Raw genomic sequence first — 27,733 nt, 5'->3', positions numbered from 1 at the left:
CAGGTATCATGTTCATGGTCTGTGACTGTGGGCGCACCGTCTTTCTGGTTAGCACAGTGTTCATTCTTATCTGAGCAAAACAACTTTGCACGTCCTGCAAAGATCATTCAAGGATGCAGCTCCTCCAACGAGGATGCACCCTTTTTCTCGGGGAGTGTCCTACCCTAAAACAAAACGACAGCTGAGAGAACGTGAGGCTGAAAGAAGCTGAAGGGGTTGTTGGGTGCAGCCGGCTGGGCCCCGTGGCTCCCTGTCACTCTGTGCCACTGGCTGCCTGCGTGTCACTGCTCGGTCGTAGACGATGTGTAGGTTCACCGCTTGGCCAGTTGTGTTAGTGGCTGCATACATGTGATTATACTGACCGCTTTTGACAACCACTAAAAGAGAGAAAAGATATAGAGCTGGGGTAAGAGAAAGATGGAAGAAGGACCACAAAGAGGGCAGCACACAGATCAGATGTTTTACTGTCACATCAATATTGAGAAAGACGGAGGGAGAACAAAGAACTGAAGGAAAAGGGAGAAATGAAACAGGCCATCAAATGTGGAAAAGCACCAAGTAGGCTGACAATATGAGGGAAAAGAGCAACATCACAAATGGTTTAGGACAGATACTACAGCAGCCTTTAACACTGGTCACACCAGAAAGTGACACCACAAAATTTATCTGCACATTTTTATGAAATATTTGGTTTAAGAGTCTCTGTGACTCCCCGCTGGGCAATGGTGAACTGCGGGTGATTTAACAGCACTGGTGGCTCAGTCTGGAGGGACTTGGGAACTGTGTGGCTACTTCAAGTCCAGCATGGATTGCGGTTTGGAGTGTGGACTGGTAACTGGAGAAGCGCCAGTTCACCTCCTGGCACCGCCGAGGCACCAAATCCCTGACCGCCAAGAGCTTCAACTGTTTGGCTGCCCCAGTAAAACTAACAACTGAATAAAAAAAAAATGCATCTCCACAAGAGGGATTAATAAACTTCTACTTCTTCTTCTTCTTCTTCTTCTTCTTCTTCTTCTTCTTCTTCTTCTTCTTCTTCTAGTCAGTTAAAACAGCTCTCTGGCATTTGTGCACCAATGTACATAATTTCATTCAATAAAAAGTAATTGTAGAGGAAAATAAGAACATAAAACTTGCTATTGGTCAAAGGCGCTGATTTGCAGGACCAACTTCACCCAAGTTGAACTTGACAGTAAAAACTGTCAGCAAATCCACTAATCAAGGCGATTGGAATGAAGTGAATGTGCCACAACAATTCACAATTTGAAGTGCTGATGTGACCTGACCTTCAAACTGCAGCTCCAGAATAGCCATACATAACACAGCCTATACATATCCATGCAGCTTCCAGCCATATATACCAATTTACATACTTTGTCTGGGTGTACATATTCAGTTTGAAATCCAGCTGTCAAGTTTAAGTTTAGAATCCCAAAAAGAACCGATATTGAGTCCAAGACCTTGGGCTTTGTGTAATTAACAGGAATACATGTCCAAGAGGAAAGGATGCAGACCAACAGTGGAGAATGGTATAGATTAGCTTAAATAAATGGAGGAATGGAGGGGCGTGATGAGAAAGAAAGAGAAAAGGAACAAGAGATTCTGATAAAAATGCAAGTAGAAGGAGAAGACAAGAGAGAAGGTGCATAGCTGGCTCTTATTTATAGATGAGCAGATTGTTGCAGTTACTGTGTTTGTGGTCCTGCATAACAATCATTGTGGGGATCTTGGTTGAGGAAATTCCTCTGCAGCAGATTGTGCAGAGCAGAGCAATCTGCTGTGTATCGTCTGCCTTTCATAAACGGAGCGGCTGCCTGTATTCGCTTGTTTGTGCTGTCTGTGAATGCTGTCTGATGCTGTGCATTTATGTGTGTGTGTGTGTGTGTGAGATTCCTGACCGGGGTAGGTGGGTGCTGGTCGCATGCCCTGCAGGTCAGTTTGTTGTAGTTGGCACCACAGAAGAGCAGTGGGGCACCAAAGTAAATCACACATAAAACGAGAGAGTTGGATGGAGCTCTTATGAGAAATAGAAGCAGATTCTACTGAGCGGTGCAGCAGGAGAAACACACAGCCTACACACTCGCATGCACACACCCACGCAATCACTCTCACACACACACAAAATGTGCAGCTTCTCCTGAATTAACCCCAATTATCGTCGCACTGAAGACCTATTTAAGAATGCATATGTGTTTAAAATTTAACAGCTCAAATGCCAAAGCTAATCACATCCGTCCTCACACACAGAGCAAATCCTGGTCGTTGCAGGATTATATCAAGACAGAAAACACGGTCGGCTCCGCAGGAAAGTTTATTTGTGTGTTGTGTGTTTGTTTGCGTGTGCTACAGATGAATATACAACAATTTTGTGAAACCTATCACTGAAGATTAAATCCCAAATTATACAGGACTCAACCTGATGCCATTCTCTCGTACTGAGGCAAACTATTTCCTAATTGGAATTACATGTAGTCCTGTTTATGTGATCTCTCTGTAATGACAGGTTGGCTGCAGGAGTGAGAGTTTACAGGAGATGGAGGGAAGGAGGTGAGACACAACGCAGTGTTTGTCCTCAATAACATTCAGTCGGCTGTCTCCCTTATCCCCGACACCAATCAGTTTGACAGTCTGAAGACTGGCTGTTCTGAATGTGAGGAGTTATTTAAACATGATTACGTTTGGAACAACGAGTGGAACACGATCTTTGCACAGCTCGGAGAGACGGATAAGCTGCTGTGGATGGGGAGAGTATAAACACTGTGAGTGACTTGTGGTTCAATCCACTCGACTCAGCCAGAGGAATTTGCAATCCAAATATATTTCATGTAACATCAGGAATTACATTACTAAAATATAGCTCACTTTTGGCCTGCTGGACAATTTGCAGAGTTGCACATAGAGAAAGGAATTTAAAGACATAGCACCTATTAGTTTTCTTGCTGAGAGTAACAGTACAGTAAATATCAAGTTACACTCGCCGCTTAGCTTAGCTTAACATAAAGAGGGGGAAATAGCCAGCCCGACTCTGTTCAAGGATAACAAGAACCCACCCAACAGAAGGGAAAATCTTTTTTTTTAAGTGAAACATAAGGTTCAGTTTTCCTCCCGTCTTCAGCAATTTTTGTACATTCCTTAACAGCTGCTGCCTCCAGCTTCATATTTACCTACAGACAAGAGAGGGATATTGATCCTTTCATCTAACTCCAGGAAAGAAAGCACAAAAACACATTTCCCAAAATAACTAGAACCACAAGCAGAAGAACTATAACTACTCCCTGAAATCTCTGAAGCTTTGCTTGAATTTTGCAACACTTTGAGATCCTATACACTCGCTCTGAGTTTAAGAGGTCACTTTTGTTGGCTGAGTATGTTTTTATGCATTTATTTTTCCCCCAGATGCCTTGTGTCTCTCACAGAAACAGCGCTTTGGGTTTCTTCCCTTCTATGCCAACTGCCCAAAACAAAGTTCAAGTGAATGCCAAATGAAGATCTTTTATTAATAGTGTTTTTGTCCTCCATATTTCTCATGTCGGCATGGAGGCTGAGGGTTGGTGGAGAGGTGATGAGAGGTGAGGCTGGGCCAGAAGTGGTACATGACTCTTGTTCACCACACACCTACACTGTCTGTGTGCCCCGGATGAGGCCAGGGAGAGAAGCCAAAACCCTCGGCTGCCTGTCGTCTCAGCGGAACTGAAATGTTTCTGTTCATGTGAAATCACACAAATTCAGATTCTGAAACCAATCAATAACAAAATAACAGGGCTGGAGATGCACATGTCCTGCAGGTTGCCAGTGTTATGTAACAGCCATAAGTCTACATAGCGTTTTGGTTGGCATTCCTATGGCAGAATTCACAGCCGCAGGTCAACAGGACCATCAGAGGCTGAGAAAAGCAGGACGGTCCTGAGTAATGTCTGTCCTCCATCCAGGCCCGGCCGGATCTCCCTCCGTCCCACAGACGGAACAGCAGGGACTCGGCTTCCATCACGTGATGTTTTCTATCTGAGTCACTCGCTGCTTAATGTGTCTGCTGTTTTCAAATAGAATTTTATAAAAGTGAATCAGAGCAGTGACCACTGAGAAAATAAGACACAAAAATAGCAGAAAATGTCTGCACTTGCCAGTCAAGGGCTCAGCTTGTTTTGGGAGTTGGTGTTGGATTAGTAATCATCTGTTTTCTGTCCACTCTGACCGACGGAGCCACAGAGCAGCCTGAGGTACACCTGCTCAACCGCTGAGGGAAATACAAGCCTGCCCAGACAGGTTAGAACATGTGTTTTTGCAGACATTATTTGGATAGTTTACACATTTGCGGCCATGCCCTCATTATGAAATCCATGCAATTTCCTTCGCTGCTGTGTTAATTCTCTGTTTCATTCTTTCCTTCCAGCCCTCCGTCCTCCATCCACATCCTGAGCTTCTTCCACAGACAGGACTCGTTATCATCCTATCTGCTATCAGCATCTCTCAGCAGCTCAAGCCCAGATGTACTATGCAGGTGTGCTCTGTTAGTCACAATAATCACGCTCAGCTCCGCCGGGTGTATCACATCCTGTTTTCCACTTCCCTCTGCTTCTCATTTATCATTTATCTGGGCCTCTGGCACACTCTGCTTACAAAAACATGGTTCTGGCCCTCTATGTGCATTCATAACATTTCTGAAGCTGGATATTTCGTTACACCACATAGACGTGGAAAGGCGTCTATGTGGTGGCTGGTCAGAACAGCACATCACGTGCAAAAGAGGGAGTTAGAAAAGGGAAAAGTACTGAAGTAGCATGGATGTAAAGAGATGGGGAAGCACACGAGGAGGACAGAAGAAATATGATTTGAAAGATGGGCAGAGAGAGAGCATGAACAGAGAGAACAGAGGGAGGAGAAGGTTAAAAAAAAAAATCAAGCCTTTGACAATTTCTTTCCATGCAATCACCCTCTCCATCTTTTCTCATTCACCCTCTCGTTGCCTCTCCTCCTGTCAGCCTCTAAGTTTAGATTCAAACTTCTTGACTGAAGTCACAAATCCCCGCAACCAGTGTAAACATCAGTAAAACAGAGAGGGAAACAGTCCCACTCATTCATCTTTCTTCCCTTCCTTTGTGTTGGTATCTGCCTGTGGGCACTGGACGTCTAATATCTGCGTTAGAGAACCAAGCCGCTGCTTAGTGGTTCCACAGTTAACAGCCTAATATGACCACATCACTGAATACGTCTGCGGCTCCAGCACCGAAAACATCCAAGACCGCAGCAACATGTGCTTTCTCTCTCTCACTCTCTGACTCCATCTGACTCCGTCTCCCTGAATCCTGAATTCCTCTCCTCTGTTATCTGTTAGCGGGGTTTATCTCCATCTTTATGTATGACTCAGTGTTTATCTGTCTGTCTGAGCCCTGCTGATTCCTGACATAGCCTCTCCTCCTATTCCCGTTTGTTTACTGTTGGTGAGGGTCTGCTTTCACACAGCTATTCACAGAGTGTTCTGGCTGAGCCAAGCGTGATGTGGTGTTACATAACTCTCAGATACACACCATGGGGACGTTGTTCTGTGCGACGACTGCTTTAACTGTAACGCAAGTGTGCCAGACGTGCCAAGTGCATAAGCCCTGTACTTTCTATTGAAACAGAAAAAGTTGCACCTCAGGCATGTTCCCAAATACGTGTGCTCTTAATAAGTGCCAAAAAATAAATGTCTGTGTTCTGTTGCTAGAATACCAGACGTCACACAGTGGACTGACATACTGTTCTATACTCAGAAACACAGAGTTCAGGGCCTATATGAGATCACAGCTTCCACCCATGAATGTTGAAGGGATAATTCCCCCCAAATCTCCCTTGAACAGAGTGTAGTCTGCTCTCTGAAACATTAAAATACTAACCCAAGTATTCCTGTGTATGTTTTTCTGAGACATAAGAGGATCAGAAAGTGCTGTCAGTCCATGTTGTGTCTGTGTGGAGGATGGTCTTTTCATGTCAAGCTACCATGCTGGCAAACAACAGCGAATATTATCATGTACCTGCTATAAAGCAGGTCCGACGTCCCCGTGCCAGCCTTCCCTCACCCCCCTCTCTGCCTCCTTCATCCCCCCCCCGCTTGTTTTTCTCTGTTCCTCCTCTTCGCCTTTTCTGTCACCTACTGTATTTCTCAGTGAAGGCGGGGGAGTTGGGGAGAGAGTGAGCTAATACCCCGGTCTGATTAAATGGTGGAAAAGAGGGCTGATAGTATGAGAAGGGAGGAGGAGAGGGGGCGAGGGCTGAGGGGAGGGAGTCGGTGGGTAGAAATCAAGGGGTGGGGGGAAGAGAGGTGAGTATAAAAGCATCGCTGTGAGGAATTAGGAAATGTTCCTCAGGAGAAAATACACACAGAAAGATACTCTCAAGACTTCTCACTCCATAATTATCTTTCACGGTGAGTACATGAAAGCAAATAATCTCTTAGCAGTAATGACAGGTGAAAAGTAGAAGTAGTTCATAAGTATTAAACAAGGAAAAAACTGCTAATTTCATGTATAAGCTGATGTCCTAGAGATGCATTTTTGTCATTTTTTTTTAGTATAATGCAGTAACAGTACGCCTACAGTCTGTTTGTGTGAAGAGTACTTAATATGTAACCGCAAGTTGGCTCCGTGCGTGTCGAGCATCATTCCTGTGGCTTTTTCCACTGAGGTGGGTGCATTCTGCCTGCAGGGAATATGAATCCATCAGGACCCCCACTAAGACTCAGACAGGCATAAAACTCTGCAAACCCTGTTGACAGCACCTGACACACACACACACACACACACACACACACACACACACGCACACGCATGTCTAGATGTCCTTGCCAGTCTTTGGAGGTTGCTTTTGAACTGTGGGCCCGAGGCTCGCTGTGTGTCTGCCCAAGTCTGGGTACGACTGAAGCCAAGATACGCCTGAGGGGCTGATGTTACGAGTGCTCTGTGGGTGTGTGTGTGTGTGTGTGTGTGTGTGTGCATGTTCCAGTGAGTGGTGTGTGTATGTGTGTGTGTTTATGTGTAATGAAAGCTGCTATTGACGGTGAAAAGGAGGGCTGCTGAAACAGAATCTCGTCCAGATCCCACAAACAGATGAAGGGGATGAAAGCTTCTCTGCAGCGCAGGCATGTGCATACAGTGTGTGTGTGTGTGTGTGTGTGTGTGTGTGTGTGTGTGTGTGTGTGTGTGTGTGTGTGTGCCGGGGTGTTACAGACATCTGGTATTACTGTTTGTACAGGTGTCACACATCTTACTGTGCGTCACTTATGCATGTGATTGAGTGCATATGTGCACATGTGTGTGTTTGCAGAGCCACATAGAATACCTGCCTTTATAATTTCCACAGTTCTCCTACATTAAACTTCAGTCTGTGTGGACTCTATTAGTTGACAGTTGCACAACTATTCTTTTATGGTTGGTTCCCACAGATGTGTGTGTGTGTGTGTGTGAGTGTGTGTAAAAATAAACACAAACTTTGGTTTGTGTTTGTCCCGTGCAGACATTCAGCAGCGGTTTGCCAGTACGTACAGATGCATATCTGCAGGACAGCCTATGCATGAATCCACAGGGAGTGTGGCTGCTTGTGGTTCTTTCCTGTTTACCCACAGTTTCAAAATCTGAGCCACTTTCCCAGTCTCATTTTTCTCCTTCTTGTCCTGTCTTAACTCCTACTTGGATGCTGACATGACTCACTGAAACACCTTTCTCCTCTTTTCCAGCAGACGAGCGGAGAAGCCAGCCCTAAGATGAGGAGGCTTCTTCAGTTTCTGGCAGTCTGTGCTGCGGTTTCTCTCTGTGTCTGCTATGGTACAGATCCTCCCCGACAGCTTCATTTTTCTGGCAGCTATTACTGATTTATAACAAGCAATAGATCCAATGTAAACACTCATTCATCATTTATGATTAACCCGATTCCATGTTTTTCCCGTAGAGTCTCATGAAAGCACAGAATCCATTGAAGGTGATTAAATGTTGTCTCATTCATGGAAAAACATGCATGCAGTTCTAACAAATATGAAACAGCTTCGGTCATACAGTATCATGTATTTAATCCTCATTAACGTACCCCCGCCCTTTAGTCCACCTGACACAGATCAGTTGCACGATGGACTTGCCTGAAAAAGGATTTGTGTCTAGTAAAGTTTTGTGGTTGCAGATTTGTTTGTGCCTCCAAACCAAGCCAACTCATTCATCACACCGCATAGGGGCAACGTACACAGCCCACCCAGAGGGAATGGCTTGAACCATTACAACTTCATGAGGTAAAAGACACGCCGCAGACATGCATACAGAGCACATTCCTTTATCTTCTACATGAGTAAAACCACGTATCCACAGACACACACAAGAAAATGCACGCACATGAAAGTGGCTAATTAAGAAACTGGACTATTAATTATCTACACATGGTGAAACATACACTGACACAAACACACAGAGCCTGAAGCTGCTCAAATACAATAATTTAAGAGGAAATGCAACAAAAGACAAAAGCCACTGTCTGTCTGTTTCTGATTACATCTCCTGCTTGTCTTCACCAGTCTCCCCTCTAACTATCTCTGTCTGCCTCTGTATATCTGCCCACCCACCCTCCTCCCCCCCCTCTTGTGCAGGACGTTGAAGTCTCCAGCGGAGAGGCGTGCAGAGACCTGTGAAGACTACTCTCCCTGCCGTTTCTACGCCTACCGCCACGGCTTTCAGCAGGCCTACCAGAGATACTTTGGCTCCCGAAATCAACCTCAGAGACCAGCTGGGACTCGCCGATACTAAACTCACAGTGTCTGTCTGTCAAAGGCAGAATTATCATTATCGTCTGGAAATGAATGCTCGTTCCTTCATTCCACATATCGCGACTTTTATGTAATTTATGTTACTGTTTTTGTGGCCTCTTCTGGATGTGAAACAAATCCTTGAAGAAAACTGGTTTTCTAAACTCTGAGCCATCCAGTGTGGCTCACATGTTATGGCATCCCATCATCATACACATGTAGAAACTCATGGCCCATCTCTTGTATAATCTCAGGATACATTTTATCCACTATTATGGTACCTTCCCAGCATTTATGAGCTTTCTATGATGTGCTTGAATGAAGTGTTTTGCTCCCTTTCCACTAAGCATTTCTTGTATTATCCATCTATTTATCCAGGCCAGCACTGCTGTCAGTGATTATTTCCGTTGCTTTGATTTGAAAAATAAAATTCCCTTTACTGGGTTTCATCTTAATCCTGTTTATGTCATTTGTTTGCCACATGGGTGTGTGAGAGAACATGTGGTATTCAGCCCCAGTGCCGGTTTCACAGCTACATGTGTTTTAAAGGGGAGACCAGAAATAGTGTCGAGGACGCAAGTTAACAAATGTATCATCCTCATTTGTTTAAGGAGATTTACATAAAGGCTTGTGAGAGCAGCCAGGGGAAATATTCAGGAAGAGTAATCAGTGGTAATCTTGTTATGGCATTATGACAAAAGTACTGTACTTTTGTGCAAATTTTATGAAACTTTACACCACTTATTCTGATCCACTAAAGGATTAAATGTTCTTTCAATTCCTTTATGGGTTGAGGAATTTCTGCTACTTCTTAAGCTAAATTGTCTAAGGGAAACCCCTCTTGGATTAGCTGGAAAATGCATCACCACAAAGCTGAAAACAGGCTGTTTTTCTGATGTTTTGGAGATACGTGGTTCTCACAGGACAGCAACACTACGAACATATGATGATCTTATAGAATACGAAGCGTCTCTGTAGATTATATTTTCTGAGTATAAATGACTAAAAATTATCTCAACCTGAAATATTTAAAGCCATAAAATGCAACATAGACATAAATGCAGCATTGATATGAATCCAACAACATCAGATATAAGAGTAAAACACTGACAGTGCATTCTGCTGATAATCATTACATACTTTTACTTAATATGGTTTTGAATGCAGGGCTTGCAGTGGAGTGTTTTCAGAGTTACAGTTATTGCTTTTATTCAGGAAAAGGATCTGAATACTACTTCTTTAGTCCAGTGCTTCCTAATCTAGAAGACGTGTCATGGCTGGTGCAAGCAGGTTAACAAGAATACAAGGGAAGGACCTACATGCAGATAACTGAGGCAGAGCTGGATGCAGCTCAGTGATTTATTTACACCAAGTTTCAAAGCCCGATGGGAAGGTGAGGCAGGGTCAAACTGAGAGAGCAGTCCAACACAAGCAAACAAATCCAGTAAGGAGTAGGCGGGAGTCCAAGGTTCAGTGAACGGGAAAAAAGTCCAACATGCAGGTGAGGCAGGCAGAAACAGGGAGCATGAAGCATACGGCAGCATAGCATGACGATCTGGCAACGAGCAAAGGAATGAATATATATTTAATGAAGGGTGAGTAGAGAAGGAGATACAGGTGGAGAAGTTCAGGTGACTGCGGGCAGAGGAGAAGTGGGAATAGGTGTGTGGATGGGTGGGGCAGGCAGGTTATGAGGTGAGGGGAGAAAGCCCGAGGACATCTAGTGGACAGCTACAGGAGAGCAGGTCTTTGGAGTCAAAGGGCAGCACATGGCCTGGGAGAAGTGAGCAGGGGCTGGAGGCAGGGGGCCGAGGGGAACCGAGTAGATTGTGGCAGTACGGGCCTCACCAAAGTCTAACAAAATTAATAAGTGATCTTTTCTGAGTCTCAGTTATTTGAAAGCATCTGAGAGGTATAGTGATACATCTGAAACACGATGAAGGGCCCAAAGTTCAGCAGATCTCCAGCCCCTGAGGTCTCTGCTTCCCCTGCTCTCCAGCCTCCAGGCCTCCACTGAGATCTCTGACTCTTTTGCTTGTTTTTTTTTTTTGTTTATTTTTGTTTATTTTATTTTCCCCTGCTCCCTGGTTGGATTTGCTTGCCTGTTCTGCTCTTCCTTCTCTGTATTTGACCTTCGCTTGTTTCATAATCCTGTAAACCTTTTGTACTTTTGAATTTTTATTTGAATAAAGCCATTGAACTGCTTCTGCTCTACCTCTAACATCTGCATGTTGGACCTATGTCTTGTCATACATTTTGGAATTAATTGCTTATTCTGAATTTGATGCGAGGAGCGTCAAAGAAGTCGGGACAGGGGCAACAAAAGACTGGGATGTTGTGGGATGCTAAAAAAAAAACACCTGTTGGGAACATTCCACAGGTAAACAGGTTCATTCTGGGACCACACTCAGGAAGACTTTGTCAGTAAACACAGTTTGTTTGCAGATGACTGCATCCCATCTCTTTTGGAATCTAGGTTGTAATAACCATATTTGTCAAATAAATGCAGCAGAGTAAAAACTACAATATTTACCTCTTAAAGCATGAAAATACCTCAACTCTGCACTAAGTGTATTTAGTTATTATCCACCATTGGCCTGCTGAGGGTTAAACACAGACTCATATTACTGGAAGCACTCGTGCACTGCTGATTTCAATATGTGGTCAAGATCTGGTTTCCTTGTAATCTCAGGAGGAATCTGAGCGATGCACCACATATCTGTGCATCAGTGTCCTCACTGCTGTCGACACTCATACAAACAAAGACAGGTCAGCACACAGCGGATGTCAACATGACGCAGTCCTAAAAAGACATGTTGGATGGTTGTTTTTCTATGCAGCCACAAGGCCGCAAATGTACACAATTAAAGTTGTGCTGAGGTTGAATCCTTGAAGTCTGACCCTGAAATGGGACGAGTAACCAGATTTGACCCAGACAGTGAAATTACACCCCATATAGTACTGTCAGGACCAGTCCAGAGTCTAAATATCCAGTCAAAGAAACAAAACAAAACAAGAAAAAGCAGCAAGGAGAGCAGGAGACATTTTCATATCGTAAAGACGGTCAAAGGACGGGTTTTGGAAATGTAATAATCCGCTGTATATAGCAGCTACAGTGCATCAGGTAATGTAATTAGGTATCAACATTACCAGCACTGGAGCCTTAATAATAAACCAATGAAGTGCAAAAGAATTAGATGTTTTCAAAGATTACAAAAACACCCGTCTAATGGCGACTTGTGTTTTAATTAAAATGAACCATATGTAGTGCTTCACCACTTTACTGGCAAACCACCCACTTGTTTTGGTAAAAATATCTTCCCACATTTCAAATTACCCCTCTACAAAATCCTCAGACACATGGTCTATTTCTAAATGTTGCTTTCTTTATGTAGGAAATCACTGCGGTTTGCAATAAAAGAGAGAGCCCTCGGATTAAAATCATGTCAAATAATGTGGGACGGTGGTTTCTCTGTTTCAGTTTGCTTTACACAGTTGTCTCTGAGGCACGCACTTCATGACCTACATGTATTAGTGTGGAGCTGCTGTAAAACTCCGACCTGTCCAGCTCATTGTGCTGCTAAGATTTCATTAAACAGTTTATTATTATTATCACAAAATCTGACTAACAGATCTACAGCCACATCCAATTATTCTATTCTAGTCTACTTCCTTTTATTTTTTAAGTGTTCAAACATGCACATTGCATTTCTTACCACTTTCCTTTCATCATTACATAAAAAAAACTCAAGATATAGAGGAAGAAACTGAGAAGCCCATGCAAACAATGACCCACACGGACAATCTGATTCCTCAGTAGCAGCTAAAATGATCTAAACAAGGTGTTAAATCATTTTCATTGAAACACACTTCCAGTGGTTCATATTTGTGGCTGTGAGTCGCCCACATTTGCCTTCTCATCATCTCTGTTGTTAAACAAATACTCATCTTTTGGAAGCAGACTCCACAGTCACTTTTGTGACTATGTGTCCATTGATGCAAACATACGTATAAAATCAGCTTGTGTGTATGGGATGTTTTGTGGAGGTGTGTATCTCTGCATCTGTGTGGGTGTGTGATACATGATTCCTGAACCAATCAAATACCCATGTCATAGTGAGGGCCGCAGCTAAAGCCAGAGTGTATTTATGTATATATGTGTAAGAGAAGGCGAGGACAGACAGAGCAGTTGAAGTCTCCGGTCCCATTTGTTGCCTGATACTGCCGTCGGTGAGGAAGGAAGCTGAAAGATGAAGACTTTGGCCATCCTGGTTCTCTGCTCTCTGGCAGCCATCTGTCTGACTTCAGGTAGAAGCCACACAACAGTATACGATATGTTAGAAGAGCTCTTAATTAAAACGACCAGCATGTTGCTTTGCAAACACAGTTGAAAAGCTGCTACTAGTAGATCTGCGAATGGATTTATTTTCCACTGATTTCTATAAAATCCAGAAGGTTACATTAAAAGGAATCACTTGCAGGACATTCACTGGACGCTGCAGGTAGAGCACACACACTGAAACTGACAAATTCATGTGCTCTATCAACAGATGCTAAACTGTCACATCAACATCTCCTCTGTGAAATGATGTGAATTCAACTGTTGTTGTGTCTGTTTATGTATTATCATATTCTGTTTCTTATTCATTATGTCTTGCTTGTTATTTTTGCTGATGCTTCTTGCGTTATCCCCTTGGGGGTTTTACACGGCAAGTTCGCCCTCTGTGGGATTAATTAAGGATTATTTTATCGTATCTTGACACTTCCTGGATTTAAATTTAAAAATAAACACAGATTATTATCCATATTTTTCCCTCTTGTTTGACAGATGCCTCTGCTGGCTCCCAGCCTGCCAGTGACAACCCTGCTCAGGAGGGTAATTTCATGTTTTTTGACTGTATCACCAAGGTTATATTAATATGTAACAGATTTGAGTCAGTTTGACTCAAGATGATGATTCCAACAGTTTGGATAGAAAACTTCTCAGAGTTCTCAGGTGCTGCTAATCTGGTTTAATACTAGTCTGTTAAGTAAATTTAGAAAAACAATAGATTAATAATAAAGATCATAAAGACTCATCTGCATACTGCATACTTTCTGTATTGATCCATATTTTACTTCCAACATCTGGACTCAGAGAGTTCAGTCTGCCACATGCGATTGATTGCGGTGGACTGATCAACACCTTATGTGTTTGTACAATAAGACAAACTTGTGTTAACGGTTTGCAGGTTTGTTTGTGGAGAGGGATCAGGCCTCCACAGTGGTCAGACAGAAGAGAGCTGCTGGAGAGTTATCCCTGACACAGCTGGAGAGGTACTTCACACCTCCTTTGCTTTCACATCACCTATGATGGCGAACGCACTCACATATCAAATGTAATAAAACATACAGTGTGTGTTTCATGTCTAAAATAGTCCCCTGATGTCCTAGTAGTGAAATAATGTATGATCAATAACATCTACTGTGTGTGCTGCCTCTCTGTGATCATCTCTCTCTCCACTCAGCCTGAGAGAGGTGTGTGAGGCCAACCTGGGTTGTGAGGACATGATGGACACACAGGGAATCATCGCCGCCTACACCGCCTACTACGGACCGATCCCCTACTAGAAGCCAAATCACTCCAACTGATCGTTCATCACAGCTGTCTTTTTTTTTTTTTTTTACTATGATAATTAGCACCTTTGAGCTCTACTATTTTCTTTGCATTTAAGCCAAAAAGCATGAGAACACATTTCTAAATGTGTGCCAGCATGTAACAGGTGTTACACAAATTAAAAAGTGAGAGACGTCGGGATAAAATTGGAAGCAGATGTGTGTCTGTAATGAACTCTATCATTTCTCTTAGCCTGTAGAGTAGTGTGATGAAATTAAATAAAAATAAATAAAACTCTTCTGTGTGTTGGCGCTCCTTTAAAGCCTCATCTGGGTTTCCGGTAAACTAATATTCACTCTGCTTTGACAAACTGCGGCCACTAGATGTCCCTGTTGTGATATGTAGTGATGTGAGGAGTTTCAGAGAATGAGTTTTTATCAGTGTCATGAATACGACGATGAGCTTATCAGACACAACATTTCCTTGAATGCAGATCCAATCCACGGTGCTTCATATACATATAAAACTATAAATTTTGCTCCTCTGATGGGTGTTTCGGGATAAAATCAGAGGATTATAAGGGTAAGTTTACTTCTCAAAGGATGGATTGTGCTTATGGCAAGCACAGAAAACCTTTAATAAAGACTCAAACAAAAGACATCTTAGTCTCGTTAGATGTGAGAATGAAGCCTGAGGTCTTCTTGTTATTCACGTTCTCAGTGCAATAACACAACCTGCACTAAAGACTTCAGACATTTCCTTTCAGCGCAGACCTTTGCTGTAAAGAGACGCATCATTTTAAACGCAGAAATCAAACATACTATGATCACGTGAACGAAGAGCTACACTAAGCTTAACTTTGGTCAGTTTGATTTTTATGTTGCAAATTATCCTGGATTTTCTTTTTATTCCAGTTCTTTTAGCCTGCTTGACATGTTTTCATTCAACCACAAGATGGCGGCACAGTGTTACAGGAAAGACCGCTAACAAATCAAGTCGGTCCAGGATTTGCTTCAAGGGGCTTTCCAACGTGTGCAGCCTGCCACACAATCTGTATTTAGACCCTCAACTCAGAGTACAGGTGACAAGGATGGTGACTTGATTACTAGTGATATGATTAAAATACAGGGTGTTTTGTATGATGCTTGAAAATGTACGTATATAAAGTGCTTTTCAGCCCATTGTTCATGCTTAAGCAGGTGGAAGCTGACATGTTGGGCTTTAATTCAGCACATTGCTGTTGAATAACGAAGATGTCTATTAAAAGACAGAGACTGCGAGCGTCCTCCTCCTTCAAGCTGTTCAAGGCTACCAGCACACATTGGATCGAGAGGAGTGGAGGTGCTTCAATACAATGACATAAAAGTCCAAAAACAGAGAACACCAACTCGACCAACTTTCAAAATAAAACGACAAAATATGACAAAAATGTTAACTAAATGAATATTGGGGAAATCAAGTTCAATAAACACAAATGAAATCATCAATCTCCCCTTCTTTTGGCTTTGGAGACAAAGTTAACAGCTTAAACACATGAGTGTTGAATAATCATCTGTAACTGAAAACATCATAGTTTGTCCAACAAAAAAAGTGACCACTTTCCACTTGACCCAAATCACACAGCTCACATAATCCGTTTTCTCCCTCAGCATCTTCCTGAATCTCTCGGACTTGAGGAAGAGGGAAGAACACCTGCTCTCACTTGTGCAACTTACGGTAAGATCTTTGGCGTTTAGATATCTAGATAAAAGAGATGCAACACATGATTTACGGCCAAATCTTTGTTTATTTAATATACCGCTGACACAAACGGGTCTCGTCTCACACTTCATGCAGCCCAACAGCAAACCTCTGCACGACATTTTCAGAAGAACTTGGGGTTGATTGTTCCTGCCGGCTGATGCTTCTTGAAAAGCATGTCTGTTTTGGCACAGCAAGGCTCTGCGCTGTCTTGGCCTTGATGTTTACACTGCTGGAAAATCTAGTCAGACAGGTCTATCATGGACTCTATCACAGATGAAACACCTCTGCTGTCCCATATTCAAGTTTCCTTATCTTTATGTCTCTGCAGTTGGCCAAAAAGGACAATACGTAACATGGTGATTTAACGGAGATAACAGAGGAAGAAAGAGAGATAAGACTCACAGGACAAGACAAATATCAAAAGAACATAAACTAAGTGTGTGTGTGTGTGTGTGTGTGTGTGTGTGTGTGTAGTATGTCCGTATACATGAATTTATGACAGAATAAAAAAAGAAAAAGATGATGTGGGGGCAGCTGTATGAGATTTAGCTAAATTAACATTGTAAGCATCTCTTTTCATGCTTTTCCTCTTAATCTGCATGCAATTAAGGCACAAGACTAAACTCTATGGACACAAGAAAAGACTGCACGCAGAGGGAAACACAGAGCATGGCTTTGTCCAAAGGTAATAAAGTCACAAAGTCTAAATCTCATAAATTAACAAGTTTCATGTCGTTTGTTTCGTCTGCACATAGAATCTGGAAAAAGAGCAAACTGTAGTTTGTGCCAGATGAATTCCTGGACGGGAGCAGTAACATCCTGGAGCTGGTTGTCACACACAGCTGCCACATGTAAATGAATGAGCTTTCAAGAGCCTGGTAGGTGAATTTTGTTACCTGAACAGAACCAGTGTTTCCACTCTTTATAGCCAAAGAAAATATACTTTGTCATAACTCAGACCAAATCAAAATACTCTGAACTGGCACTGCTGGCCTCCTTGGATTTCCCTTGGAGTTTCCCTCACATTGTGCCATGCACAACAGCATCTCTGCTGACGAGAAGCGAGTCTGACAGGAGGCCTGTTGTTGTATCCGGCTGGTTTACATAGTTAGTGGCTTTTCACTGAAGGAGCTTATTATGCAGGCTGAGCTGCTCAACCAGTGTCACGATACTGCCATGTTTCAGCCTGGATTTGTTGAGAGGTTAACCCTGTTTACTTTGATTTTCAGACTCAGTTAAAAGGAATAATCATACTTCATGGATACTTTTAACTTTTGGCTTTGAAATTTAATTTATGACAACAAAACGATGTAAGAAAACAAATTAGTCTTAGGCTGACATTTTCAGCCTCAACAGCTATTTCATGGATTGCCGTGAACTTCAGCACAGACATGCACGTTCCCCTCCGGATGAATTATGGTGGCTTTGATAATCCTCTGACTGTTCATACAGTGCTATCATCAAATTTAAAATTTGTCCTATTCTTTGGTTTATGGCCAAATACCTGATGGCATGACATTCCCATCAGCTGTACTTTATGTTGTGTGCTCATTAGCAAATGTGGCCATGCATCTATGCTAAACTAGGACAGTCAATACTATACCTGTTTAATATGAGCATGTTAGCATTGTCATTGAGCGCATGTTAGCGTGGCCTAGCTCAATGCACTGCTGTGGTTTTAGAGTAAATGTCTCTCAGAGCTGAGAGTATGGCTGCAGACTCACAGTCTAGTCTCAGTATATTTTTCTATTTGATGTTTGATTGTATGTAAATTCCTTTTCTGATCATTAAACTGGCAACTGCATCTGCTAACTAAAAGTACAGATGGAAAAAAAAATGCAATAATTTCCCCTGAAATGTAGTTGGTGAAACATAAAGTGGTATAAAAGTAAAGTACTTCAGTACTTCAGTAGTGCTCAGAATTAGCAGAGCAACATTTCAACTTGTTGAAATGTTTAGATAAATCATATTCAGTAAGTGCTCTGACAGGCTGCCACTCCCTCTCAGCACCTGTGAATTCCTTGTGTAACGTGTTTGTCATCATTAAAACTCTGGAAAGTCCCCTGCGTCACCAGGAGAAGAGGCTTCTTAAAGGCTGAGCCTCAGCTGCAGCAGGCACCTTTATTCACCTGTGATCACAGCGCTACGACAGACATCAGCTCACCATGATGAACAAGGTGACGTTTGAGAAGCAGAACCTTGTGCGTATTCAGGCAGTGGAGAGTTCGTTCGGTGCAGCAGGAAGGCCGCTATGCAAACCAGGTCGGACCCTGATTGGACAGGGACGTCTGCTGAAGCAGGGCCGGCGGAAGCCCCAGCCGAAGGTGTTCTTCCTCTTTAACGACGTGCTGGTGTACGGCAGCATCATTCTGAACGGCCGCTGGTACAAAAACCAGAAGATCATCCCTCTAGGTGAGCAGCTCATCTGCTTCTCTCGGGGCTGCCCATTTTCACTTGATGCAGTCAGACAGAAAATGTCCATTGTAGAGAAATATTATGATCTATCCTTTCAGACTCTATGACTATATGACAAATGCATGTATTTGTCATTGCTTTCACAACTTTGCACTGTTTAGATGATTTAATTCTAGTTGCTTGTTGCTACTAATCTAATATTAAAAATAAGAAAATTGGACAGAGGACTGAAACTTCTTTTGCGATCGATTATCTTAACAGTACGGAGCCCCAAAAGTACCACGAAAAAGAAAAAAAAAAAAAAAAAAAAAAAAAAAAAAACTTACATCGTGCGCACGAGATACTAAAGCGTGCGCACTACATACTAAAACGTGCGCTCGAGATAGTTATTTCCCACGCTTTGACTTGTCCGTGCATACGGCTCTCCGTGGTGACCACTTCAGGTGTTCACAGTCTCAAACGCACTCAATATGCACTGAGCTACCGTCATGCAGATAGGTTGTTTGCATACCTAGTTGTCCCTTTCCAGAATGATTTACACTCGCAATATAATCAAATTAAATTACTAATACTTGAAGTAGGTGTACTTGTAGGTGTAGTACTTCGACGCTTCAACGGAGCCCGGCTGTCTATTGTGTTGCCGCCTGTCTGTGTAAATGAACGAGTTAATTAAATCGAGCGCACGATTTAGCTTAAAGGTGCGCACGTTTTAGTATCTCGTGCGCACATTTTAGTATCTCGTGCGCACGATGTAGCTTATCGGTGCACATGTTTTAGTATCTTGTGCGCACATTGTAGCATCTCGTGCGCACGATTTAGCTTAAACGTGCGCATGTTTTAGTATCTCGTGTGCACCTTTTATTATCTCGTGCGCGATATAGTTTTTTTTTTTCTACGTGGCACTTTAGGGGTTCCATATAACAGCTATATTTAAGTTTGCAAAATGTATCTTTTAACATCCCAAAATAAAATTCCATTCACCTCCATTGCAGCTGCAGCACTTACAAAGGCAGATGTGTCAGAAAATATGGATATAACGTTCTAAACTGTAATTTTTGCCTGCAGTGTTGTTGACTGATTCATGAAGAGTTGATCATGATATGAATCACAGACAGAAAAACACAGACATTTGACTGTCTTGGTAGACAAACTAATTGACAATCCGTCCTTCACTGTCATTTCAGAGGACATCCAGCAGGAGGACATGGAGGACGGTGTGGAAATGAGGAACCAATGGCTGATCCGTACACCTTGCAAGTCCTTTTTTGTGTCCGCCCCTTCCGTTGAGGAGAAGCGGGCCTGGATGGAGCACATCGAAGACTGCCGCTCAAGCCTGCTGCAGGGAGGCAGCCGCCAACCTGGCTCCACCTTTGCTGTCACCTGGATTCCAGATCGAGCCGCCTTCAGATGCATGCGTTGCTTCAACAAGTTCAGTCCGACCAAACGCCGACACCACTGCCGAAAGTGTGGCTTTTTGGTCTGCAATTCGTGCTCCAAACAGCGAGCTGTGATAGACCACATTCACCCCACTAAGAAGCAGAGGATCTGCACACTTTGCCACAGTGGGAGTGAGGAAGATGAGATGCCTCGCCAAAGGGGAGACAGCACAGGAAAGTGCAGCTCAGAGGAGGACGATGGGACAGCATCCAGTGATGAAGAGGAGGGAGATGGGATGATTCAGAGCTGTGCACAAAGCAGCTGGGTGGACTCCCAAATGTGCATCTGGGGACAGACGGGCACCTATGCTTACCCAAAACCAATGCATCTGCGGCCCCAGTAAAACCACAAAACCACATCAAGAATGCTCGCCGTTATTAAGCTTCATATTAAACAATGAGTCGTGTTGGCCAACAAAGAGTATTGGCCTTTTGGATTCTGAGGACACAAAACTGATCCAGTTGCAATAGAAGGATGTTAGAGGTCAACAGAGAAAATCCTAAAAAAAAAAAAAATAATAATAAAAATATGTATTTATTCACTGCTGTCATTACTGCACTTTTTTACACTGTACTTGGTTCATGGAAGCACTTGCTGTGAAGAAGACACGACGCACCTTTATCTTCTCAGAGTCTAAATATGATTTGATGTGAGGGGACCGTGATTTTAATCAAATGTGTACGCGTCATTCACTGTTTGCATGTGAAAAAGCATTTGTACTTCATTTCTGCTCTGACATTTTGCTTTGAAATGATCCCTGAACAATAAAGCACTCATCAAACAGGAAGCTATGCATGTGTGATGATTTGAGCATTCAGAGCCACGTTGGATGCACCAATCTTAGTTTTTCTGCCAACATTTCAGATAAAAATATTTTAACTCCTTAGTTTAAAAACCTGCTGTTGGGATTATTATACTGGAGGTCCAGAGTGTTATTATCCAAATAACTAACCTCGCCATCAATAACCACATTACCACAATTAAATAAAGTGTGAAAAACTCATCTCAATGTTCTAAAATGTTATTGCATTCTTCTTATTTTCAGGACTTCCTTTTGTTTCATATCAAAATAAATCAATAAAAATCATCATAATTGCAGTGTCACCTGTATTTTGTGTCACTTTTCATTTTATAATGTCACTTTTTCAGAACAGTTGGCAGTGGGCCAATGGTAAAAACTAACGAAGCCAAATCCTCTCTAAACAGGGGTGAGTCATTTCTCGGCGGGGAGCATCAAACATCAAACCTGTTTGTCTGCTCTTACACGGAACAAGGAAATGTGGCTTATTTTTCAGCAGAAAAAACAGACTGCTTTGAATACAGAGTGCATTAATCAGACTGTTCATTAGAACAATATTAATCGCTCCAGCTGGAGCTGAAGAATCGACTCGCTTGCTTATTATTTGGTTTCTTTGCAGGGTTGTTTGACCTTTTCTGGTGTCTTTGCAGAATTGGAGCACTGTCAGTGATGCAGCAGCAATGTACATGAATGAGGCACTTCTGTGTTTATACAGTATGAACAACAGCATCTGCTGACACCCCAGTGCTTGTCTAAAGACTTCACAGACAGTGTGAAAGTTTCTCTCATGAAGATGAAGACCCCTTCACTTGAGCAGAGTTCTCCCGTTTCACCCAAGAAAACAGTCTTTCAGTGAGGATACTGTTACTGTTTTCTGTAGATTTTACACTCAAGATCTCATCTTTCGACAGTCAGAGGAGTCTGACAGTGTGCCTGAAATGTCTGCCACTATCTAATGCATCCTGTTGTTGTCAAACTCACAAATACACGTCTTCTCAGAAGGTGTTTCAAGGTTTCAATAAAGATTGCAAATTCCCTCGACTGTTACTCCTCATAATGAGAATTTGTAAAATTGGCCCCTTGACTCTGCAACCTGTGACCAGAGGGTGTCTCTAGACTGAAAGTGTTGAGAAAATGTTCAGTTTTCTTGTGTTTTAAAGCAAACCAGCTCTGCTTTGCAGCACACCACATGATTCACAGTTTAAAAGTGTTGTGCCGCCACACAGAGGAGCTGCTTCTTCACACTGCATATTATATGACTGTCTGTTACTTTCAAATGACCTCAAGTTTACTTTTGAAACGTTTTTGTTCACCTTTAAACTGTGTTTAATGCCTCTGTTATGTGTAAAATGTTGGATTCATCAGGTGTTACACATGCTTGTGTCCACAGACGTGTTATAAAAAACAAATGTTTCATTATTAAATAAATGCAGCTTGTTGAAAATGGTGTTAATGAACATCTCAACGTGCTCGATGCTCATAATTAAATGAAGTGTTTAGTTTCTCATTAAATCCCACTGAAATGTTTTATCTTCTGCTCTGTTTTATTGTGTTTGAAATTGTTTGTTAATCTGTTCCAGTGTTTCAAACATTTTATTTTTTTTAAATGAAATTTGATGTTCAGCACATTGAGCTGCAGCTCACATATGAAGTGTTGAATATAATGAAGACTTAGTGTGAACATGTGCCCCTGCTGGTCAGAGTGGACAACTGACTGAAATCAAGAGGTTTCCATTGGGGAGAGAAGGACATGGGGACACTGATAACGGTCACCATATTTACAGATGAACTCTGGTTGCCAGGTGATGCTTCAGAATGGACTCAGAGAATCGGAATCGGAATCGGAATCAGAACACATGATGACATATGTCCATTCTAAACCAAGTGTATATATAGAGAGAGCCGCTTCATCTCACCAGAGTGTTTCACAGAGTTCTCATTGACAACACAGCTATCATTGTATTAAGACAAGTTCAGAGAATAAACTGAGCGATCCTTGAGCATCAAAACTTTTCAGTAAGTACTTCAACAGCAAACTAACTGTCATACTTTGACATGCAGGAACAGATCCATCCCTCAAAGCTAAGGCTAGATAGATCCTCTTGACTCTCAGTGAATGCACACAGCTAACATTAGCTAAATATGTTTATATAAGATTATTCATTGTGATGCATTGAAGCAGCATTTTAATGTTGGAGTCATTAAATTCATGTAAAATCCATATCTGTAAAGTAACTGCATCTGCTCCATAAATGTTTTGAGGTAAAGCAGAACATGTGTCCCTAAATGAGTATAAAATGCTCTATAATATATGATGTTACTCCTCATGAAAATGTCAAGTGTCTAAAAAGCAGCTTTCTATCACTGTGTGTGACAGGAGTCCAGTAAGCAACCAGACAGTTTCTGCTGGAATAGATCAGAGACAGCAAACAGACAATCGCCTCTGCTCCTGAAATGGACTTCAGAGCAGAGGTCGACCGTGCTGTGGAGGAGATGGAGTGGGGAGAGGTGGTTTCCACTCTCGAGGCGGCCATCTACGATCTGTTGGCCGACCCTCCACCTGCTCCATGGACACCTCCTCCTCCTGATCCCGCTGGGCTGGAACTCAACATCTCCCCTGAACCAGCAGACGGTCAGGGTCGAGGATATGGTGGGTGTTTGCCCCAGGGAGCAGTCCCTCAGGTGGTTGAGCACCAAAATCCATTCATGGAAGCTCCCACCATGAACTATGGGCCACCACTGTTCCCTAACAACATCGTGCAGCCAGGTCACCTGTTCTGCCATCAGGCTTATGGGCAGGGACAGGTAAGCTACCGAGTATAGATGAGGTCATTGAGAGTAGATCAATACCTGTATTGATACAGATACTGATCGATGGTGGATGCTTAATGCCACAGATGTCACAGCAGCTCATTCAAACAGTTCTCAGAGTTTATAGGGAGGGGAAATCCTGACACCTGGTGGACAAAAATCACCATTGCAGCTCGTCTAATCACCTGTTCTGTGTGTGTTTGTGTCTCCAGAGTAACGATGTACCAGTGGTGAGGCTCCCTGGCGGATTCACCCAAAACTTGCGCTGTGTTGGACAACTGTAAGTAACACACACACACACACACACATCAACACAAAGACACACACGAGTGAACACAGAGACTGAGCTTCAGTTTGCATCGTCACACACACTCTTTCAGCTGTCTGATGCGTCTGTCTGTCTCTCTGTCTCTGTGTAGGAATGGAGAGCTGCTGTATGAGCTCCCTCAGGTTTCCCCTCCACCTGCCTTTGCTGCTGCTCCACCCATCACCTCCAACTCAAAGTAAGTTTGCTTTGGACAGTTTGGATCAAAATGGATGTTTCTCTTTTTTCTGACTGGCTCTTGATCTGTGGCAGTGGTCACCATCACTAAGCCAGAGTCTTCATCAAATCACAGTCTTCTTATATTTAATTTCCGTCAGCTGTTGTTTGATTTCAGGTGTCTGTTCTTTGTTTACCAAATGAATATCTGCATGAATATTATTACAATCAGTGTCTGTTAATGCTTTAATGCACAGCACAGCACAGACAAGGTTACATTTCCACACGTCTTGTATTCTTGTGCTTCTCTGAACATTTCCACAGTGGTGACATGAGCTCTCACTCTGTTTTTGTCCTGTAGAAGGAGAAAGTGTGAAAGCCGGCAGCAGGACGATCGGCCCTACGTGAAAAAGCCACCAAACGCCTTCATGCTCTTCATGAAGGAGCAGAGGCCAAACGTCGAGGCCGACGTCAGCAGAAGAGGGAGCGCGGCTGTGAATGCAGTGCTGGGTCAGAGAGTAAGTGTGCTGCTTCTGTGTGTTTGACTCACTCACTGTTACAAACTTCATCAAAGTTTGGTTAAAAAAATAGTTTGTGTGCATATTCTGTGTGTGTGAATGTTTTTCTGTCGGTGTTTACGTGTGTGTTGACACTGTGCTGTCCTCTGTCCACAGTGGAAGTCTCTGTCAAACAAGGAGCAGGCCAAATACTACGAGCAGGCCGAGAGAGAACGACTCCTCCACGCCCAGCAACACCCGGAGTGGACCAGCGGGGAAAACTATGTAAGTACACCGAGCTCACACGTCACTGCACGAGAGCGAATGAAACACAGTCACTGCAAAGAGTCTTCATCAGCTGACACCAGATGGTCTGTTTGTTTTTGTTTACAGGGCAAAAAGAGAAAAAGAGACAGGAGAAAGGCACCCAGGACACCTGTGATGGAGCCACGTCACCTGCAGATGGTCCAGGTGCAGCTGCCATACACATGAGGTCAGCCCTGACACCTGGTTGGATGAAGAACAAGAACATCATCCACCTAACTGACCTCCCTGCTGGAGCTACTCAGATCAATTAATAAATTATAAATATTGTATAAAAACTTCATGTGAAAAATCTGATTACCTGTACAAACTCTGTGTGGAATGTGATTGTGATTTGGTGCTATTATAAATAAAACTGAGTTGAACTGAACTGAGCTCAGCGTATATGACTAACTAACCAATAATCATGACTCTAAGTCCTTTAGCCCCTCAGCAGCAACAGATTTAATCTCAGTGTTTCACCATAAATGCCTCACAACTTTCTGCACGCTGTTGTCCTTTTGATTTGTTTGTTTGATTTTTGTTGCCTCTGGCCCTCAGACAGCCTCAGTCCACCACTGGACATGATTATTATTCATTCATTTCTTCACCGAAGCCCTCAAACTCAAGCTGAGATATATGATGTTTGTGTTATTGTGTAACTCTGCTATTTTAATTGACTCCACCAAACTCTGGGCTGATCCAAAGACAGAGGTGGGCTGAATGAAGCTTGGCTGCTGAAAACCTAGTGGCCCCCTGTCACCATGTCCATACTTACATACATGCATAAATTTAAGACTTAATATAATTCAACAAGTGAGTTATATAAAATTCAACCCTGGCCCATAAACTGTAGTGGAGACAGTGTTCACTGCCCTCCAGGGGTCAAAGTGAGACATTACAACATCATGACTAAAAACTATGTACAACTCATTTCATGCGATTAGCATAAGTTACCATCAGTATTGGTGGTTACTGCGTAATTATGGCTCCGTTTCAGTCGGTGGTCTTCACCTCATGATCGCTTTACGTCAGTGTGTCACGGCGTCGCAGCGGCAGCGTGGAGCGCCTCTCTGCTCCTCCCTGGGAATCGGCTGCTCCAGCGCTGATGCTCTCTGCGGTTTGGTGGAACTATAATGACAATTAGGAGCAAGGGCGCTTCTCAGTCCAACGCAAACATCCGTCTCCTGTTACTCACGGTCACCCAAAACTGACGGCTTTGTTGTCTGACAGGATGTCGTCATCCGAAAATGCTGCGTCACGCGAAGGTAAGTCTGACTGTATGACAGTAGGCTGATCGGGCCAGTATGTGCCCACATAAAAAAACGCTACTCATTAAAAACATCATGCATGCTCGTTCATAATACATAAACCAGCCCTCATATGATCTGAAATCTTACATGTTGTCTTGAAAGTTATGTCATATTTTTGGGAAATCAGCTTTAAACGTGCTACATTTCTGCTGTCAAATAATTCTAAACTGAGAATGATATACTTTCATTAATTTTGCCACAGTCTGTGAGGCATCACCTCCCACATCAGAGGATGAACCCCTGAGGATTGTTCTGCTCGGGAGGACGGGAACCGGCAGAAGCTCCTCAGGAAACACCATCCTGGGCAGGTCCGCCTTCTGGGTCGACGTGTCCCCCTGCTCTGTCACCACACAGTGCCAGAGAAAGACGCTGACAGTCGAGGGGCGGAGTATTTCTGTGATTGACACTCCAGGTTTTTTCCACACATGCCTGTCCCCTGAGGAAGTCATGGCAGAGGTGGGACGGTGCGTTGTCATGTCTTCTCCGGGACCCCACGCCTTCTTGGTGACCCTGCAGCCCGGCAGGTTCACCCAGGAGGAGAGGGATGCCTTAGAGTGGATCAAGGCTACGTTTGGGCCCGGAGCCACCAGGTTTACCATGGTGCTGTTCACCTGGGGAGACCAGCTGCAGAGAAAAGGCATCGAGGACTTCCTGGAAGAGAGCGATGAGCTGTCAGAATTTGTCAGCAGCTGCCAGGGGGGGTATCATGTCATCGATAACAGTCAACAGGACAAGACAGCGGAGTGCCCACAACAGGTCGTCCAGCTGCTGAAGAAGATAGATAAGATTGTGGCGGATAATGGAGGCAGCTGCTACAGCAACGAGATGTTCAAGGAGGCTGAGAGCGCCATCAGAAAGGCACAAGAGAGGATTCTAGGAGAAAGACGGCACAAGGTGGAGTCCCTCCAGAAGGAGGCTGAAGGCAAGGAGGGGGGGCAGGGGGAAGAGGAGGAGAGGAGGAAGGAGGAAGAGGAGGCCAGGAAAAGGGCGGAGAGGCTTTTCTGGTCCGAACTGGTGACTGCTCTGGGGAGAGGGGCAGCAGAGGGGGCAGGAATCGTGGGGAAAGACAAGGGGAAAGGGAAAGCTGTGAAGAAGGTGAAGGTGGTGGAGAAGGCAGCCGCTCTGGCAGCCTCGCCGCTCAGCATCCGATCAGCTGCGAGAGTGGTGGAGGGAGCGGTGAGAGAAGGAAGTAAGGTGTTATACAAACACAGAAAAACTTTTCTGCATTGAGGGAGCCCACAGCCAGCCGACGTTTTTTCACTGTGCAGCTCACATCTAATGCTAACAGTCTGTTTAATGTCAACACAATGCACCAGCACTCTTAGACCACACTGTTACAGGATTCATGTGTGTGTGTGTGTGTGTGTGTGTGTGTGTGTGTGTGTGTGTGGTCCCTTCAGCAAGGTGAGCATGGTGTGTTGTGGTCCACGTGGAGCGGTAACAAAGAACACAGCCACAGCTTTGACAGATTTCACGTTATAATAAATGTCATGTGAGAAAAATGGTGTGCAGTTCAACTTCCTGCGTCTAAAACATCTGTGAGCGTCATAACCTGGTCAGCCTTTTATTCAACACACACTTGT

At 43.4% G+C, this 27,733-nt stretch overlaps 4 protein-coding genes across 5 annotated transcripts; all 4 read left to right on the top strand.

Moving 5' to 3' along the window:
• The first annotated feature begins 6,324 nt into the window (after positions 1-6,324).
• On the top strand, positions 6,325-9,208 carry mgp (matrix Gla protein). 2 transcript variants are annotated; one of them, XM_076751761.1, is made up of 5 exons: positions 6,325-6,400; positions 7,706-7,793; positions 7,918-7,947; positions 8,143-8,248; positions 8,600-9,208. In XM_076751761.1, the coding sequence occupies exons 2-5, from the start codon at positions 7,733-7,735 to the stop codon at positions 8,754-8,756; spliced, it is 354 nt and encodes a 117-aa protein (XP_076607876.1). In that variant the 5' UTR covers positions 6,325-6,400; positions 7,706-7,732; the 3' UTR covers positions 8,757-9,208. The 2 variants fall into 2 exon arrangements, with proteins under 2 accessions (XP_076607876.1, XP_076607877.1); XM_076751762.1 differs by having other exon boundaries at positions 7,709-7,793; positions 8,600-9,183.
• Positions 9,209-13,005: 3,797 nt separating this feature from the next.
• bglap (bone gamma-carboxyglutamate (gla) protein) lies at positions 13,006-14,396 on the top strand. The gene is made up of 4 exons (XM_076751765.1): positions 13,006-13,063; positions 13,584-13,631; positions 13,987-14,071; positions 14,263-14,396. Exons 1-4 carry the CDS (start codon positions 13,006-13,008, stop codon positions 14,363-14,365), a joined length of 294 nt encoding a protein of 97 aa, XP_076607880.1. The 3' UTR covers positions 14,366-14,396.
• A 2,453-nt stretch (positions 14,397-16,849) lies between these two features.
• On the top strand, positions 16,850-20,733 carry plekhf1 (pleckstrin homology domain containing, family F (with FYVE domain) member 1). Its single transcript, XM_076751750.1, has 3 exons — positions 16,850-16,972; positions 18,154-18,506; positions 19,694-20,733. Exons 2-3 carry the CDS (start codon positions 18,260-18,262, stop codon positions 20,287-20,289), a joined length of 843 nt encoding a protein of 280 aa, XP_076607865.1. The 5' UTR covers positions 16,850-16,972; positions 18,154-18,259; the 3' UTR covers positions 20,290-20,733.
• A 5,001-nt stretch (positions 20,734-25,734) lies between these two features.
• On the top strand, positions 25,735-27,713 carry LOC143333618 (GTPase IMAP family member 7). The gene is made up of 2 exons (XM_076751747.1): positions 25,735-26,105; positions 26,353-27,713. Exons 1-2 carry the CDS (start codon positions 26,072-26,074, stop codon positions 27,378-27,380), a joined length of 1,062 nt encoding a protein of 353 aa, XP_076607862.1. The 5' UTR covers positions 25,735-26,071; the 3' UTR covers positions 27,381-27,713.
• The last annotated feature ends 20 nt before the right edge of the window (positions 27,714-27,733 follow it).

This window comes from Chaetodon auriga, chromosome 16 (assembly GCF_051107435.1).
Source record: "Chaetodon auriga isolate fChaAug3 chromosome 16, fChaAug3.hap1, whole genome shotgun sequence".
Taxonomy (NCBI): Eukaryota; Metazoa; Chordata; class Actinopteri; order Chaetodontiformes; family Chaetodontidae; genus Chaetodon; species Chaetodon auriga.
The sequence above is the reverse complement of the archived record's forward strand: the minus strand, read 5'-3'. Positions and strand labels throughout refer to the sequence as shown.